The 15,793-nt window shown below is 45.8% G+C and overlaps 1 protein-coding gene across 1 annotated transcript in view; it reads left to right on the forward strand.

The window, feature by feature from the left end:
- The window catches only part of LOC147612226 (uncharacterized), a 49,098-nt gene extending 33,774 nt beyond the window's left edge, over positions 1–15,324 (forward strand). Inside the window, exons 4-5 of the mRNA XM_086784113.1 lie at positions 13,591–13,781; positions 13,864–15,324. Of these exons, the coding sequence (XP_086640239.1) occupies positions 13,591–13,781; positions 13,864–14,763 (1,091 nt within the window). The 3' untranslated portion in view covers positions 14,764–15,324. The remainder of the gene's footprint in view (positions 1–13,590; positions 13,782–13,863) is intronic.
- Positions 15,325–15,793: the final 469 nt, after the last annotated feature.

A 15,793-nucleotide genomic window follows, 5' to 3' on the forward strand; every position in this document is an offset into this window, starting at 1 on the left:
CTCTACTCTCCCATCTGTCTACGTTATGCATCAGCATGCTCTCAGTTGTGTTTAGGGCTAAAAGAAGACTCGCGTGTTACACTAAAGCACCGGGGTTTGAAGAACTAGGGGCAGCCACTGGGGTTTGTGTGGGAGCTGGGCTCACCATGGAAGCTGTGGAGGTCGCGGCGGCGGGCTTTGGAGGCTTCTTAGGACACTCCCGAGAACTATGGCCTTTTGTATGACAAAAGAAACATCTACCCTCCTCCTTGCATGAGAAAGCTCCTCAGCACTCAACTAGCCACTTGTCTTGCCTGCCTCCGCTTTCTGGTTTGGAGTAAGCTTAGACGCATTGTTCAAGTTCTTGGAGCCAGAGGCTCCCATGCTCTGTCCCGGGGAAGACACCGTCTGGTTCTGGCCTTTTCCCCCCGAGGCGGTAGCCTTGGGAGTAGCCGGCTGGGAAGTCTTGGGCTTGCTACCATTATGCTTCATTTATGCACTCTGCGCAAGCGAGAGTGCGTCTTCGAAGGTGGCTGGCCTAAACATACGCACCTCCCACTGGATTTGCGTGTCAAGGCCATACAAAAACTGCCCTTTCTTGTCCGAATCAGATAAGCCAAATTGCAAACATAAAGTCAAAATTCTATTGGCAAACTGAAGGATTGGTTTCGCGTTCTGACGTGCTCCCCTGAACTCGTCTTCGAAGGTAGTGGGGCGGTAGAAACCACTGCTGAAGGTCGCGGACAAACTCGTCCCACACATAAGCTGCCATACCTAATCTGGTGTGGGCATGAGCCCACTGAGTCCATCAAGGAATGGCCTCACCTTCCAAGTACCAACTAGCTAAGATCACTCTGTCAGTATCTGTCTTTCTAACTGTGGCAAAGTAAGCTTCAAACTGATGTAACCATGAATAAAGAGTTGTGGGATCGAGTTTACCATTATACTTATTGAAGTTCATTTTCTTGGGAAAATGATTTGAGGGCGCCGCTGGTGTCAATCTGGCGTCCAAAGTTTTAAGGTAATGCTCATGTTCCACGCGTCGCATGGCTTCGTCTTCTCGTTGTCGGATCTCCAATGCACGCATCTGCAACTCAAGCAAAGAGCTTGGCTGCAGTCGTGACCCCGCGAGAGGGTCCCTGTGTCGAGGATCTGGAAACTGGGATACGGAAGGAGAGGGAGGAGGAGATGGAAAATGCGACACGGAGAACGAGTACGCTCTTCCTGAGCCAAAATTTGAGCCTTCTGCTCTTCCAACTTGGTTGTCTGGTCTGCGATTGCTCGCATCATCTGCTGGAACATCTCTGTAACACTCAAGCCTGGTGCCCTAGCTAGGCTGCCTGATGCACTCTGGTCCCATGGTTCTTAGTCTCTCTCGTTGTCGAAGCTTGCCATAGCAGGAAAATGCACTTCTTTTCCGGAGCGCAATCTGACCATCCACTGTGTGTGTGGGAGACGTCTGGAGGTTGAAAACCAACCGTCCTCCGAGGGATAGGAGTCACTTGGAGAGGGGTAGTCCACCGGTGTCTGAAAACCAACCACACAAGCGAGAAAAAATTCTGGTTTTTTGCTGAATCTTTGCACTTGAAGTAGGCTCTGATACCACTGTAACATGTGAAAGCTTCGGGGGAGATTGGTAACTTCAATGCTCAGAAATCAGCACACTTTTCGCGACGGAATTAACGCACAAATTGAATGAAGATGTGCAGAAAATAGAGAGAGAGAGAGAGGGAGAGGGAGAGAGGAGAGGACACAGTGTTGGGTCCCAAATACCCTTTGTAGGGCCCCCACCACGAATGGTGTATTTGCTTTATTAGAATGATGTAAATCTGAAAGAAAATACAAAAAAACTTGACCTTTCTTGGCTGAGAAATCTCTGCCCTTGACCTGCAGTCCTTCACCCCTTTGCGTTAGCTGTGAGGATTACTGTTATTACTTAGTATTTCATCCACTATTTGTGTATTTAAGACTGAAACTGAAAGTAGACTTGAACACAGATGTTTGATTGATGAAATTGTGATACAACAGGCTCCTTATATAGGAGTCTAAGAGACACGAATGAAAAGATACATCCCATGACCAATAGTCATGACTCTAGGCGAAGAGATACATCCTTTGGACGAATAGCTGCAACCATTGGATGAAGAGTTGCAACCCTAGAGCGAAGGGGTGTGACCAGTCGTCGAAGGAGTGTGGCTCTTGATGAAGAGGCATGTCTCTAGAGCGAATAGTTGTGACCATCCGAGTGTAGGGGTCCTCTGTAATCATGTCACTTCAGTATCTGTAACCATGAGGAGACTGTGTATAATGAACTAAGTCACAATCGTGACATTCCCTCCCATTTAAAATAAAACCCATGTGATTAAATGAGAGTCGGTCGTCTGCCAAAGAATTCTTGGAGGAGTTGAGGATATTGTTGCATTTCTTCATCTGTCTGCTAGGTAGAATCTGACTCATCCAAGTCCATCCACTTAACAAGAAATTCTGTAGTAATCTTCCGTCTTGTTTCTTTCTGACGAACGTCAAGAATCTTTTCAGGAACAAGAATAATGTGATCATCTTCAATCTCAGGAACATAAGAAGATAACTCTGGAATAGATGAATCTCCTTGTATGTATTCCTTGAGCCAAGAGATGTGAAATGTCGGATGAATTTTTCCCCAGATTGCTGACCAGAGGATTGGGAATATTGAGACTCAGGTTGAGATAAATTTCCTCTGCGATTGTGCTGGGAGAAATGAGCACTGTTTGAGGACCGATTGCCAAAGAAGGATGTCCTGGGTTGTTGTCGTAGATCTCCAAGGCGCTCTACATAGGCAATGGCAGCATCTATGGTGAGAGGGTTAAACTTCTGCACGTCTTCCTGTAAGTTGGGTTCAAGCCCATCGATGAAGCTGTGTAGCTTGTCAGCGGGGCTGAGGCTCTCAATTTCCAGAGTTAAACGTTGGAACTCTGTGATATATGCGGTTGAGGATCCTGTTTGCCTCAGGCAGCGGAGAGCAGACCGGGCATGGTAGTCCGCACTGGCAGGTTCAAAGGCTTTGCGAAGGGCGCGCCGGAATTTATCCCAAGTAGGAGTGTGCTTACCATCTGCAACACGTCGTTGCCACCATAGAAGTGCTGTATCCTTGAGTAGTGAACTGGCTAAAGCCACCTTCTTGCTTTCGACCAAATCGGTATTGGTCAAATATACCTCCATTGCAAACCTTATCTTTCGAGTCACATAAATCACACACACTAATAAACTAATGCCACATGGCACACACTTATCTTATCCAGATATAAGGGGTGTTCACACCTAAACAGGTGTTCACACACACATCTACATGATCAAGTTTACACATACATAGGGTGGATATACATATACTTAGCCCTTTTTGGGGGCAGTTCACACATGGATATAGGAGGGTACACATACATGCGGGTACACATTAGATGGTTACGCACAAGACTCCGAAATATCCAACAGCCACTTCTAGACAAATCTCCATGTCAATCACCACTTGATCCAAGTCCTCGGGAAAAAGTGTTGACTAATGTAGAGCATGCTTCCATCCAACGTCTCACAAAACTGCCTCATGTAGAGAACATTCCCGATCTAAACTTCAACCACTTGTGAAACTCCACATATGAACCACCACCCTTGGCTTCCAAAAAGCCCCACCTATGCCCGCCGCCGAGGAAAGAATGAAATGGCAATCCACGGCTTTCCAAAGTTGATGCATCAACTCTGTAACCGGCTAGTATCTATAGGCACTAGTATGCTTGGACCAACATCCCCATACCTACGAGATCCCAATGCTTGATCCTCCCATGTGTTGGTATTAGGATTAGCACATCACAACAGCTATGGAGGCTTGAAGATATCCATGGTGGTGTGTGTAGAAAAGAGAGAAGCGAACTAAGTACTAGAGCAAGTTGGTTGCACGACTCAATAAAGCTTTGATTAATATTGTTTGGCTTACACCAAGTACATGCCTTTTGTAGGCCTTAGGCCTTATCTTTTGACCCAAATCAAATCACACATAACAATTATCGCATGCGCACACTTATCTCATCCACATATAAGGGGGTGTTCACACCTAAGCTAGTGTTCATACACATATACATATGAATAAGGTTACACATACACATATGAATAAGGTTACACACACACGTAAGGCGGTTACACACATACTTAAACATAAAGGCCCCCGGGGGTACACACATAAGATGGACACACACGTGAAGCTTTGAAATATCCAACAAACCCACCTCTTCCAGCAACATTTGGATCCAGGAACACACAATGCATGACGATTGTTGACCGGTTCAGTAAGTTTTGCATGATCATTTTGTGCAAGCAGACGGCCACAATAGAAGATATCGCTCGCTTGCTTCTTCGCCTTTGGTAACCCGTATGTGGTTTGCCAAAGACAATTTTATCTGATAGGGATCTCAAGTTTACTTCACATTTTTGGAGTCGCAGACAAAGACAGTTCTACATGAAGTTTAAGGACCGAGACACTCATGAAGCCGTATGGGTAGATGAAGAGTTCGTCCAGGAGTACTTGCAGATATTTTCGGACTTCTTGGAAGCCATGAACCTACCGCCAAGCTAAGCAGGAGGGAATGCCACATGCACCCTGCACTGAGGTGCTATTGGCTAAGCATTTAGTGTAACATCGTACATCATTAGTACCCTTTTAGGATTATTTGTTGTATGCCGTGGCCCCGGTCTGGGACATGTTAGTCACGAGCTACATAGGTCATGTCTCAGCCTTAGGTGTTAGGGTTTGTCCCTTAACCCACTTGGAGAACAAGCATAAGTCACCTAAGGATATGTTAGAAGTCATCTCCTATCTTTCTGTAGACACCAGGGCCTTTGTTGTGGGTGTGCCCGCCCTTGTAGGTGTTTTCTCATTTTTCCTCACTCCCCGTATTTTTTCCCCATTTTCCCTATTTTTCTGTGGCTTGGGTGGCAGCCCCGTGGTGGAAGGAGGACCTCTAAACTTGGCCAACTGCATTTGGACATGTGCTGCTGGTGTTTGTGTTGCTTCAGGTCCACGACCTTCTAGATGAGCTGGCCGACACCCTGCTACTGGCCAACTGGTGATGATGGCTGGTCGTGGAGGTTCAGGCCTTGTCGGCTGCCCTACAGTGGGCCGACTGCTGTAGGTGAGCCATATAAAATGGCCCCCAGTCTCTTGCCACATTTAATATCATTCTGGGATCTTCTTTGTGTATATAGAGCAGAGTTACACGCCTCTATCTCTCTCTCTTATGCTGTTGTTTTCTGCATTGCGTTTGCTCTTGTGTTCCTAGGTCTGGTCATCATCTCCGCTGCGTATTCTGACAGGATAGGGCAAGTCAGTCCATTAGTTGCATAAAACAAAGCATGTAAAAGCATTAAGAAGCATGGATACATGGGCTGGCCCATGGGGCAGCGCTGACACTTACATTTACAGCATTTAATACCTAATTATATCATGGCGTGGGCTTTTAAAACAGGCCGACAGTAGTAGATCCCAGCCGACTAGTAGCATATGGTAGTATATAAGGCGCCCCACACTCCCTTGCATAAATCATTTCATTTCTCAAGAGTCCATCAAGCATTTAGTGAGGATGTTGCCTAAAAGCCTTCGGGTTTTTCTAGAGCATACAAATCAGCCTTTAAGCATCCCGTGCTTTATCACCTAGGTAGCATAGAAGATCCTCCATCTTTAGCAAGCCTATGTGCATATCCTCTGCGATCTGGACTTGCGTAAGTGGCTTCATAGAGTCTTCTACAGTGCTATCTCCAAAGTAATACAAGCAAATACTTCTGATCGACGCGCGCACGCGGGGGGGTGGGCAATACCACTTTGCCATACATGATCTCAAATGGGGCCTTTCGTGTAGAAGCATTCATTGTGTTGTTATATATGAATTCCACAAGTGGCAAATACTTCTCCCGAGAACTTTTTTGATCGGCCACATAGCATTTAAGCAAATCTAATACGGCTAAATTTGCAGCTTCATTTTGTCCATCCATTTGAGGATGATAAGCCGACGAAAAATTCAGCTTAGTGTCCATATTGTCAAAAAGAGCTTTTAAAAAGAGACTCGTTGTCTTGGGATCTCTGTCCCCCCACACTTGATTTGATTTGGGCATTCCATGATGCTTAAACACGTGTGACATAAAGATTCTGACCATATGCTCAACTTTTATGGTCTTTCTGACAGGCAAGAAGTGAGCTTGCTTGCAAAACTTGTCCACAATGGTCCATATTGCATCATTGCCATACTATATACGAGGCAAATCCATGGCAATGCTTTCCCATGGCTGGTTCAAAACTAGCAAAGGTTGAAGCAAATCAGGAGTCTTTTCTTATCAAATTTTACCTTGTGACAGGTGATACATGCACGTACATAAGCCTCTATGCCAAAAGAAATATCTCTCAATCATTTGAGTGGTAGGCAAAATTCCTCTATGTCCAGGAGCATGGCATTCGTGTAACTTTTAGTCTCATGTTTGAAACTACACATGTAGTTATCTTTCATAAGATAGCCTTTTTTCACTGCATACGAGGTGTGTGCATGACTAGCCATCAAATCAGCCCATATATCTGCAAATTCAGCATCCAAATGATACATGTCTCGCATCCTTGATAAGTCTTGATGTGAGACAACTGAAATTGCAGCCACATGGTTTCCTTGAAAGAGCATCTGCAACCACATTCTTCGTGCTAGGGGTGTGCAAAATCTGAAAATGAAACATAGAGAGGAAATTGGCCATCCTCATATGCTTCTTTGAAAGCTTTGGTTGTATCAAAAAATACCGCAGAGTTCGGTTATCGGTTTGGATTGTAAATTTAGCTCCCAATAAGTAGTGTTCCTTTATTGTAAGAGCATGAATTACAACCGATAGCTCTTTCTCATAGATGCTAAGAGAAAGCTTGGCATCATGCAACTTTCTGTTAACGGCATGTCCTTGATTTAGGATGGTTCCTATGCAATTGCCACATGCATTACATTCAACACTGAATGACTTGTGTAAACCAAGAATCACCAAAAATGGTCTTGATGTAATGGAACTCTTGAGCTTGAGAAAAGCATCAATTTTAGATTTTGACCATTTAAACATGGCCCTTTTCTTGGTAAGTTCATGTAATGGCAAGGCAATCATTGCAAAATGAGATACGAACCTTCTGTAATATGAGCATGAACCAAGGAAACTACGAACTTCACGTATGGATTTGAGTTCTGGCCCTTTTCTTGGTAAGTTCATGCAATGGCTAGGCATTGCAAAATGAGATACGAACCTCCTGTAATATGAGCATAAACCAAGGAAACTACAAACTTTACGTATGGATTTGAGTTTTGGCCAACCGTTAATGGCTTGGATCTTTGCAAGACCCATTCGCACGCCATCTTTCTTTTTCCGGGAAAAAGATCTTTCAATTAGTTAAAGAAAAGCAGCCACAAAGGGCTAAGTACAACCACGAAGGGCTTAAATATAAACTCGCCTCATATAAGGGCGGAAAACAAGTGATCGTAAGGGGAAGAGATGCTTCTTCTCCGGTTGGCCGCTCTGTGAGGAGACGGCTATCTTACACAAGGGGGGGGGGGGGGGGGGGGGACAACCACACACGTGGTCTGTAGTACCAAATGGGGTCACCGCCTCTTTGAGGAAAGGGCCAGGCCTCCAAAGTCTCAGGAAGGCTTCCCGTTGCTGCCGCATGTGGTCAGAACCTCCATGTAACTTCTCCCATTGACCGCGGAGGGTGTGAATGATATCAAGCCATATGCTCCTGATGGTCTCAGCCGGCGGAGTATGGGTACCCTCGATGGCCTCGTTGCATCTAGCACGCTAAATGTGCCAGGCTCTGATGATACTACAAATCTCCCATCTCTAGCATGAGCTTGGTTGCCAGTCACCTGTAGGAGAGGCTGTGATTGGTACTGCTGCAATACGATGGTGAGAGACCTGAAGGGCTAGTCCTATCCCATCCTCATAAGCCCTGATCGCTTTAGCCTCTGTGGCCCAAGCAGCAATGCTCCAAGTGATGATCCGGGTCGATGCCCTGTCCATAGCTCCATAGCGAAGGTGCGGAGAATCTGTTGCCAAATCTGTTGAGCCTTCGGACAATCCCAAAGGCAATGTCGTTGAGACTCTTGATGGTGGCCGCACTGCGGACAAGCCGTTAATCGACCTCCAACTACGAGTCAAGTACCGACGGCCAAACTCCTGTGTGCCATTAGCCAAAGAAAGAGTGTGATCTTTCTAGGCCGAAAGCTGTCCCAAAGCCTCTTCCTGAAATCTGAAAGAAAGCACTGTGATAGGCCTTGTGATTGCCAATGTGCTGCTGCTACTGGTGTGCCATCTATCTCATGCATGTGGCCTAGCTACGTTGTATATGCAAAGAAGGGGGCATCTAAAGTCTCCTCTCGATCCGTAGGATCGTGCCAAGTCCACTCTTCCGGGTCCCATTGCAGCCGCGTGAGAGGTTGGCACTGCCAATGTGCTGCTGTTGCCAGTGTGCCATCTATCTCATGCATCTGGATCTTGCAGCCTAGCTACGTTGTATATGCAAAGAAGGGGGCATCCAAAGTCCCCTCTGGATTCGTAGGATCATGCCAAGTCCACTCTCTCGGGTCCCATTGCAGCTGTGTGAGAGGTCGGCACTCCCAAATCCATAGCCGCCATAGTTTCTCCTTGGCAAATCCTCCAAGGGAAGCTTTGATCTCTCTCGTATGCGTTGGGATCCAATAGAAAAAGTGAGCAGACCATTGTTCTCATCTGCTCCGTGGACCGCCACAAGAATATCGTGTTTGGTTAACACTCCTAACCACACTGCCAGGGTTGGATCTGGAATAGGCATCAGCCACTCGTGAGGGATAGCTGAGTAAGGGTCATCTCGACCCCGGACCCCTCAGGCCTCACTTCTGCTCCTCCAAGGGTAATTGCGTGTGTGCAATCCAATCTCCAAGAGACCTGGTTGGTCCTGTGCTCAAGGCTCCCCAAGATACATGCGGCCCCTAACATGTGGCCATTGGGTAAACGGATTAGGGGGTTCCAGACCAAAGTTTGCCGTAGCCGCTTCTCTGAGGCAATTGGAACTATTTGTCTGAGGGCTAGCCTGAGATGATCCCAAGCCTGCAGTAAACTGGTTGCAAATCTGTCCTCAAAAGCTGGGCTAAAACCACGGGCTTGCATCTCTGTGAAGATCCATCAGGTACTCTGCGGCCATGGGCCCCCAAGGCTCGGAGTGCGAGCTGAAATCCGAGCCAATAAGAAATCCTTCCAGGGCTCACCACTGGGAAGGAGTCCTCTGACAATCAACTTGCCCTGCAGGGCACAGCTTTGAATAGGAGGATCGATGTGGCCAAGCCTCCCTCTGCTATGTGGCTGAATGATCACTCGTCATGCCACCTTGGCCCTGGTTGGCCTCCCATCACTTCCGGCCCATAAGAAGTTCCGGATCAATTGCTGTACCTGGCCAATGCATGCCTGAGAAAAGGCCGAACACGAAGTGATGTACCGCATGGTGGCCGAGCTCTCCAATATAAAAGCTTCTTCCGAATACTCATCAGAAGAAGCGGAACGAGCTGCTGCTCGGGAGAGAGATGAATGCCAACCTAGCAACCGAGATAGCGAACTTATTCACATGTTCAAGTCTATAAGATTTGTCAAAAAGTTGAGGTTTCACGTACGAAAAAGGCTGGGTTACTTCAACCTTTGCCTATCTCCAACGGATCTTTCATCGACATTTCTATGGACTTTGTAGGGCCTCTACCAGCATCCACTGGATCTCGTAACACTCAGTGTTTTTACTATTGTGGATCGCTTCAGTAAGTTCTGCATGCTCATCCCATGCAAGCATATGGCCACAACTGAGGACGTAGTCCGCCTTTTTCTCAAGCATTGGTACCCCATTTTTGGTTTGCCTAGCACCATTACATTAGACACAGGGATTCCAAGTTTACCTCGCATTTTTGAGGGCATTATTCGAGAACTTTGGAACCAAGTTACAGTTGTCTAGTGCATTTCATCCCATTGACGGATGGCTAGACAGAAATCTATAACTAGTTGGCCTTTGATGTTTTCAAGTCATACTGGCATGACCAGCCGTCCAAATGGAAACATATCTTCCAGTGGTCCAAGCCATCTTGAACGATACTTATTCATCCAGTGTCGGACGGACTCCATATGAGGTAGCCTTTGGTCGCCGTTTCTCGTGTCTTTTGATGAGAATGGTATCTCCGTCTCTTGAGGCTAACAAAACGACAGAAGCATTTTCCGAAATCATTGAGTGAGTGAAAGACCGCTTACCAACGTCCAGAAAGCTTATAGCATACAGGCAGATAAGTCTAGATGAGATGTCCACTTCAAAGAAGGAAATTGGGTCTATTCGCGCATCATGAAACATAGATTGAAACTAGTGGGCAAACACTCTCCCATTTTTTCTTTTCGTAGTTTTGGTCCTTTTTCGATAGTTAAAAAGATAAGTGATGTCTCCATGAAGTTGAAGTTGCCGAACAGTTGGACGATGCATGATGTTTTCCATGTTTCAAATGAACAGCAGCCAAACATGGTAGACAAATCAGAAGCCATTGAGCGTGAGCACATCCTTCTTCATCGTTGGAAGCATGGTTTCGGTCGAAGACTCCGTCAGTTCTACATGAAGTTTCGAGATCGAGGTACCCATGAAGCAGTTTGGCTAGACGAAGAGTTCTTTCAAGAGTACCCCCTTGGAAGCCATGAATCTGCCGCCAAGCTAAGCAGGAGGGAATGTCACATGCACTAGTGCATGGTGACAAGATGGCTCATCATTAGTGCAACACTGTACAACAAGAACCCTTTAGGATTTGATATTTGTCGTACGCTTGACCCCATTGTAATCCTTAGTCCAGGATACGTTAGGCACGAGCTACGTGAGTCATTCCTCAGCCCTAGGGAGTCAGTCAGTCAGTCAAAGTCCCTTAACCCACTTGGAGAGAATCATTCATGCATATAGATGTCATAGAAGTCTTAGGGTTTGCATCAGGACATGTTTGCATTTTGCATAGCATTTATCCCATATGCATTTAGACCACCTAGACCATTGCAGAAGCCTTAAATTATTATCCCCATATTTTATATTATTTATATGGCATTTTTCCACATGATTACCACCATTATTTATTTAATGCAGGACATGAAGTAGTCGGCCAGTTTTCAGCCAGCCGACTTGCTCATGAAGTGCATATAAATAGCATCACTTGCTCATCCCATTAATCATCTCATAATTCAGCATCAAAGCCTTCAAGCGTTTGATCCTTTAGCACAAGGAGCATAAACGATTGACCATTCAGCATAGCATCAACAAAAAGCATTCAGCCCCTTCAGCATTCAGCGTTTTCAGCATACAATCAGTTTCCAGCATTCATATCATCATCGTTTTGCTACAGCCCTTCCCGTGAAGGTAAAACAGAGGCATTCATTCATTTTCAGCATTCATACATAGCCTAGAAACATTCCCAATCAGCCCATATCTCAGCCTCAGATTTGCAGCCTTCCTACATTCCATTGGGAAGAGTGCATAGGCTTGAGATCGGTCGTCATTGGTGCTTGGAGCTGTGCATAGTTCAGCCCGACTCTTGGTCTTTGAGAAATCTTGTGCATGACTTATCTACAGTCCAAAGTCATTCTCTTTAAAGATAAAGAGCTATGCCAGTGCCAGCTGATGTACCACGTGGGGTGACCGCACAGAGAGCAGAGGAATTGAGAGCCAGGAGGAGACCTAGACAGACTGGACATAGAGCACCCCGACTCCGTCACCGAGAGATAGCAGCTATCCGAATGAGACACCAGATGGAGATACAGGAGAGGCTAGCTCGCTTTCATTCAGACTCAGGGTACATGTTCACGCCATTCACAGCCTCAGCATCGGCGATGTATGATATCTTATATCCCTCTTATGGCACTAGATGGAGTTAGACATAGATTTGCATAGCATGCTTGTACTACCCCTTCAGCATATAGAGATGCATCTTGCCTTAGCACTCCATCCACATCCCCACTCCCCCTTATATTGTTTGTATATGGGCTCCACCGATCCATGATGATTCACAGTTGTATCCAGACACATGCACACTTTTTCTTTTCTTTCTTTTCTTCGGATGACCGGAAGAACACAGTTGTATTATTTTTTGTCTCATAGGCCGACTTTGGCCTCTCGTAGACGTTAATATATCTTTCTCTCTCTCTCTCTCTCTCTCTTAAAGTTAAAAGTTCCAAAAGTGGATTGCTAAAGACTCATGAAACTGAGGATAAAGAAGGCGGTTCTAGACTTGTATGAGAGGATCCCTTATTACGCATAATTCCGCTGCATGTTACATATGATTCTGTTGCTCTCTTGTCTATCTCTTCTCTCAAACCTTAGCACATAGGCACAAATGTTCTGCAATTGGTATGAGAGCCTAGGGAATTGCAAAATTTTTTCTATTCAAAACCTGTGTGTGTGTGTGTTGGTTGCTTGGTTAAGGCAAAGCCCTAGTTTCAAGGAGTGTACAAGTTGGGGTTGGGAAAAGTCACTATGTGGATTCTCTTCCTCTTCCTTGCCCCACCCGCCCTTCCTGTCCTTGCCACCCCTCTCATTGATCACCAGCCATTTGTCTCATGGATGCAAAGACACGTCTGAAGCGCTTGTCCACACGGAAAAGGAGTGTTTTGCCAATATGAATGCGCTTTTTAATGCTTTGCAGCAACGGTTGGGTAAGCACAGTTGCAGTGGGGGAGTGTTGTTCCACTCATAGCAACACACACATTTGGAGGATTCTTCACAGCCATCAGAAGAGCTGGTCTTCAGTTCCTGCATAGATGGCACCACACGAGGGCATGTCGGTGGATGTCTTCACCACTGGAGGCTGTGCTAGAAGATGAGGTTTCATTAGGGACAGCTTGGTTGGTATTTGGTCACAGTGGCTGGAGTGTTTTCTTCGGTGTATCGCAGGGTGTATTATCGCATACTAGTGCCCAGAGGTACTAGCGGTTACAGTGTTGATGCATCAGCACTGAGAAGCCGTGGGTTTCCATTTGATTCATTCCTCGGCAGTCAGTGCCCGAGACGACATGACACATCACATCATACAAGAGGGTTACAAATGAGTGCGCGACATGCATGACATTGACGTGTGGGACGTGCACGACTGTGACCACCCCTTGGTCGAGTACACTGCCGATTCCCTGGAGAAGGGCTCACAAAAGGCCTAGTATTCGGCATTAGGGCCTTGCACCTTAGGTCTAGTTTGTCCACAGTATCAAAGTAGGGGATGCACATGACACCCAGAGTTTAGATGGATGCTGTTGCTTGAGCATCATGATTCTCCGCCACAGTCAAACTTCAAAGAAGGTGACTTTGCCCTGGTTTACAGTTCTAAGTACTCGACAATTGGTGTATGCTTGGTAGGGACCCTTCAAGGTGGTGGAAATCCTTCCCATGGCCGCAGTGCAGTAATGAATTTTATCTTGTTTATCCTCAGTTTTCTGAACATCTATTGGATTGCGTTAAACTCATGGGTTTTGTTCAGAAGTTGAGCCTTTTCAAAATTTTCCACGAGTACTTCAAAATTTTCCATTTTGCCAAGTTTTTCCTGTAAACATTTGCAGGGCAGTGGGATCCGTTAACTTGGTGGATCCACCATGTGCACCAACAAGCTTTCTATCCATATACATTTCCAGCCTCCAGAGGCGGCTATCCATATCCTATTCCTGCACCAGCAGTTGGGATGAATCAGCGGGGGTTTATAAAAGCTCCTCCTGGCCTCTCTCAAAAGCACTGTCGAATGTGGGAAATGCAGGTCTTCGACTCGCTTTCTAATTTTATATTGTTTAAAGATTTTTGGTTTATGGTGAGCATAATAAATTGTGTTGTATTGCCAGTCGACAGAAAACATGCAGCTTTGGGCTACAACGATGCAGCTTTGGGCCACTGTTATTCGAGCAGAGGCAGAAATATCTTGTCAGCGTGGCAAGATTCTGAAGCTAGAAGGTGATTTGCAAACGATCAAGACACAACAGGATGCTCTGTTGAAGACCTCAAAAGGTAAATCTTTCCCACAGCCAGTAAGGAGGGGAAGAGTAAAGAGAACTGCAACAGCACCTGTTGCCATCATTGGTCTACCTGCTTCTCAACCTTCATCAGCAACAGCACAAGTCAGAAAAGCTAGGGGCAGTATCAGTAAAGTCGACCTTTCGAAGGACATTAAGAAGGTCGATTCAGAGAGACAGCCTAAAGAAACGCGTGTAGATAATATACCAGAATTTGTCGACGGGTTCGCTCAGGATCAAGATCAAAAGAGTAGCTCACTGATAACAGGTTTGAATAGAAGCGAAAGTGGGACTGATGCAAACTCACATAAAGACATGGTAGGAAGTCAACTAGCAATTAATGAAAAGCTATATGGAGAGATGGCGAGCTGGCAAGACAGCCAAAACAGTCGTAGAGCCAATCTTCCTGCAGACACAGTAAAGGAGAGCTACGGCCAGCAAAACACGGAGAGTAAGGAGGCATGTGTTGCTAGCTTTTTGAAGAATGAAGCGAATAGGGCCAAGCAAGGTTCAGTTTCTGGTGATTGCAGTACAAAAAGCGAGTTGACTGGGATGAGCAGAAGGGATGATTGGTCTGAAGCCAATGGGATTGATGTGGCAAGAAACGCACTGCTAGGGGGCTTGTTGCATGCACAGTATGGTAGGCATTATGCAGTGGAAGATGGTTCTGATGAGCAAGACGAGGCCGCTACCTCTGGGCAAGATGATGAGGAGGCTGCCCCAAGATGGTAACAGTGGTGGCAAGATGAGCAAATTATATTGTATGGACATGAGGCCCATCCCAATGTTTGCTATGTCACTGCAAGCTTAACAACTTGTCCTTGATATGTACTAATGTATGGACATACGGACTGACCTAGAACTTGCTACTTTTCTTTCATCCAGCTCATGATGAGTAGTAGCTGTATTAGCCAAGGAATTGGCCTCTGCCTTCAGCTCAAGGCATGATGGCATGGCTCAACTGATTAGTCGAGACACCACCTCATCATTTAGGTAGGGCGTGTCGTCCATGTTGTTACAAAATTTGAAGACCCCCCCTTCCGTTGAAAATATGTAGCCTGCAAAAAAAAAAAAAAGAGAACCATGTGGCCTAGCATAGTTCAGAACTCAAAAAGCCTTTCAAATTAGATATAGATACTACAAAGTCAGAGTACTTTGTGCTTGTGATGATCAGAAGGTTGACAGGTATGATCCATATTGTGTATAATGCCCACCTAGATACCTACTTTAACCTCATTTTGATGCTGTTGAAGAAGATGAAGAACAATCAAGGTTTTGTTTACATTGTCTCAAGGGTTTTGCTTAATTTTATGGGCTCTCTTGGTCTCTATCTACATCTGTATCCCGGTTTCTTGATCCCCAATTAACACAGGCAGCACCAGGCTGCTTCTCACTTCACTGTTAGTCACAGGCTCCCTACTGTCCGAGTTAATCACCACATCCTGAGCACGTTATACCCGCCCATGATACAGTGCACACAAGATTCCTGTGCTACCTTAGAATTTGCATGCAGGATCATCGTCCATTTGCAACTTTTTTGCTCACCTGATACAAGATTTCCTTGCACCCTTGTGTCATTACTTTTCGCACTCTAGCTTATGGGCTCTCTCACCTTTTTCCAGCACTGGTGTATGTGCATGACTGCTGACACTTACAGCTCCAGGCACGGTTCTGTTTGGCTGCTAGCTCCATTCATGACCTTCATGGCCACATGGCACGGCTCTATATCCTTGCACACCAACACAAATTCTTGTTTTGATTT

The sequence above is a fragment of the Cibotium barometz genome, chromosome 46, assembly GCF_041138505.1.
Source record: "Cibotium barometz isolate CiBa-2024 chromosome 46, ASM4113850v1, whole genome shotgun sequence".
NCBI lineage: Eukaryota > Viridiplantae > Streptophyta > Polypodiopsida > Cyatheales > Cibotiaceae > Cibotium > Cibotium barometz.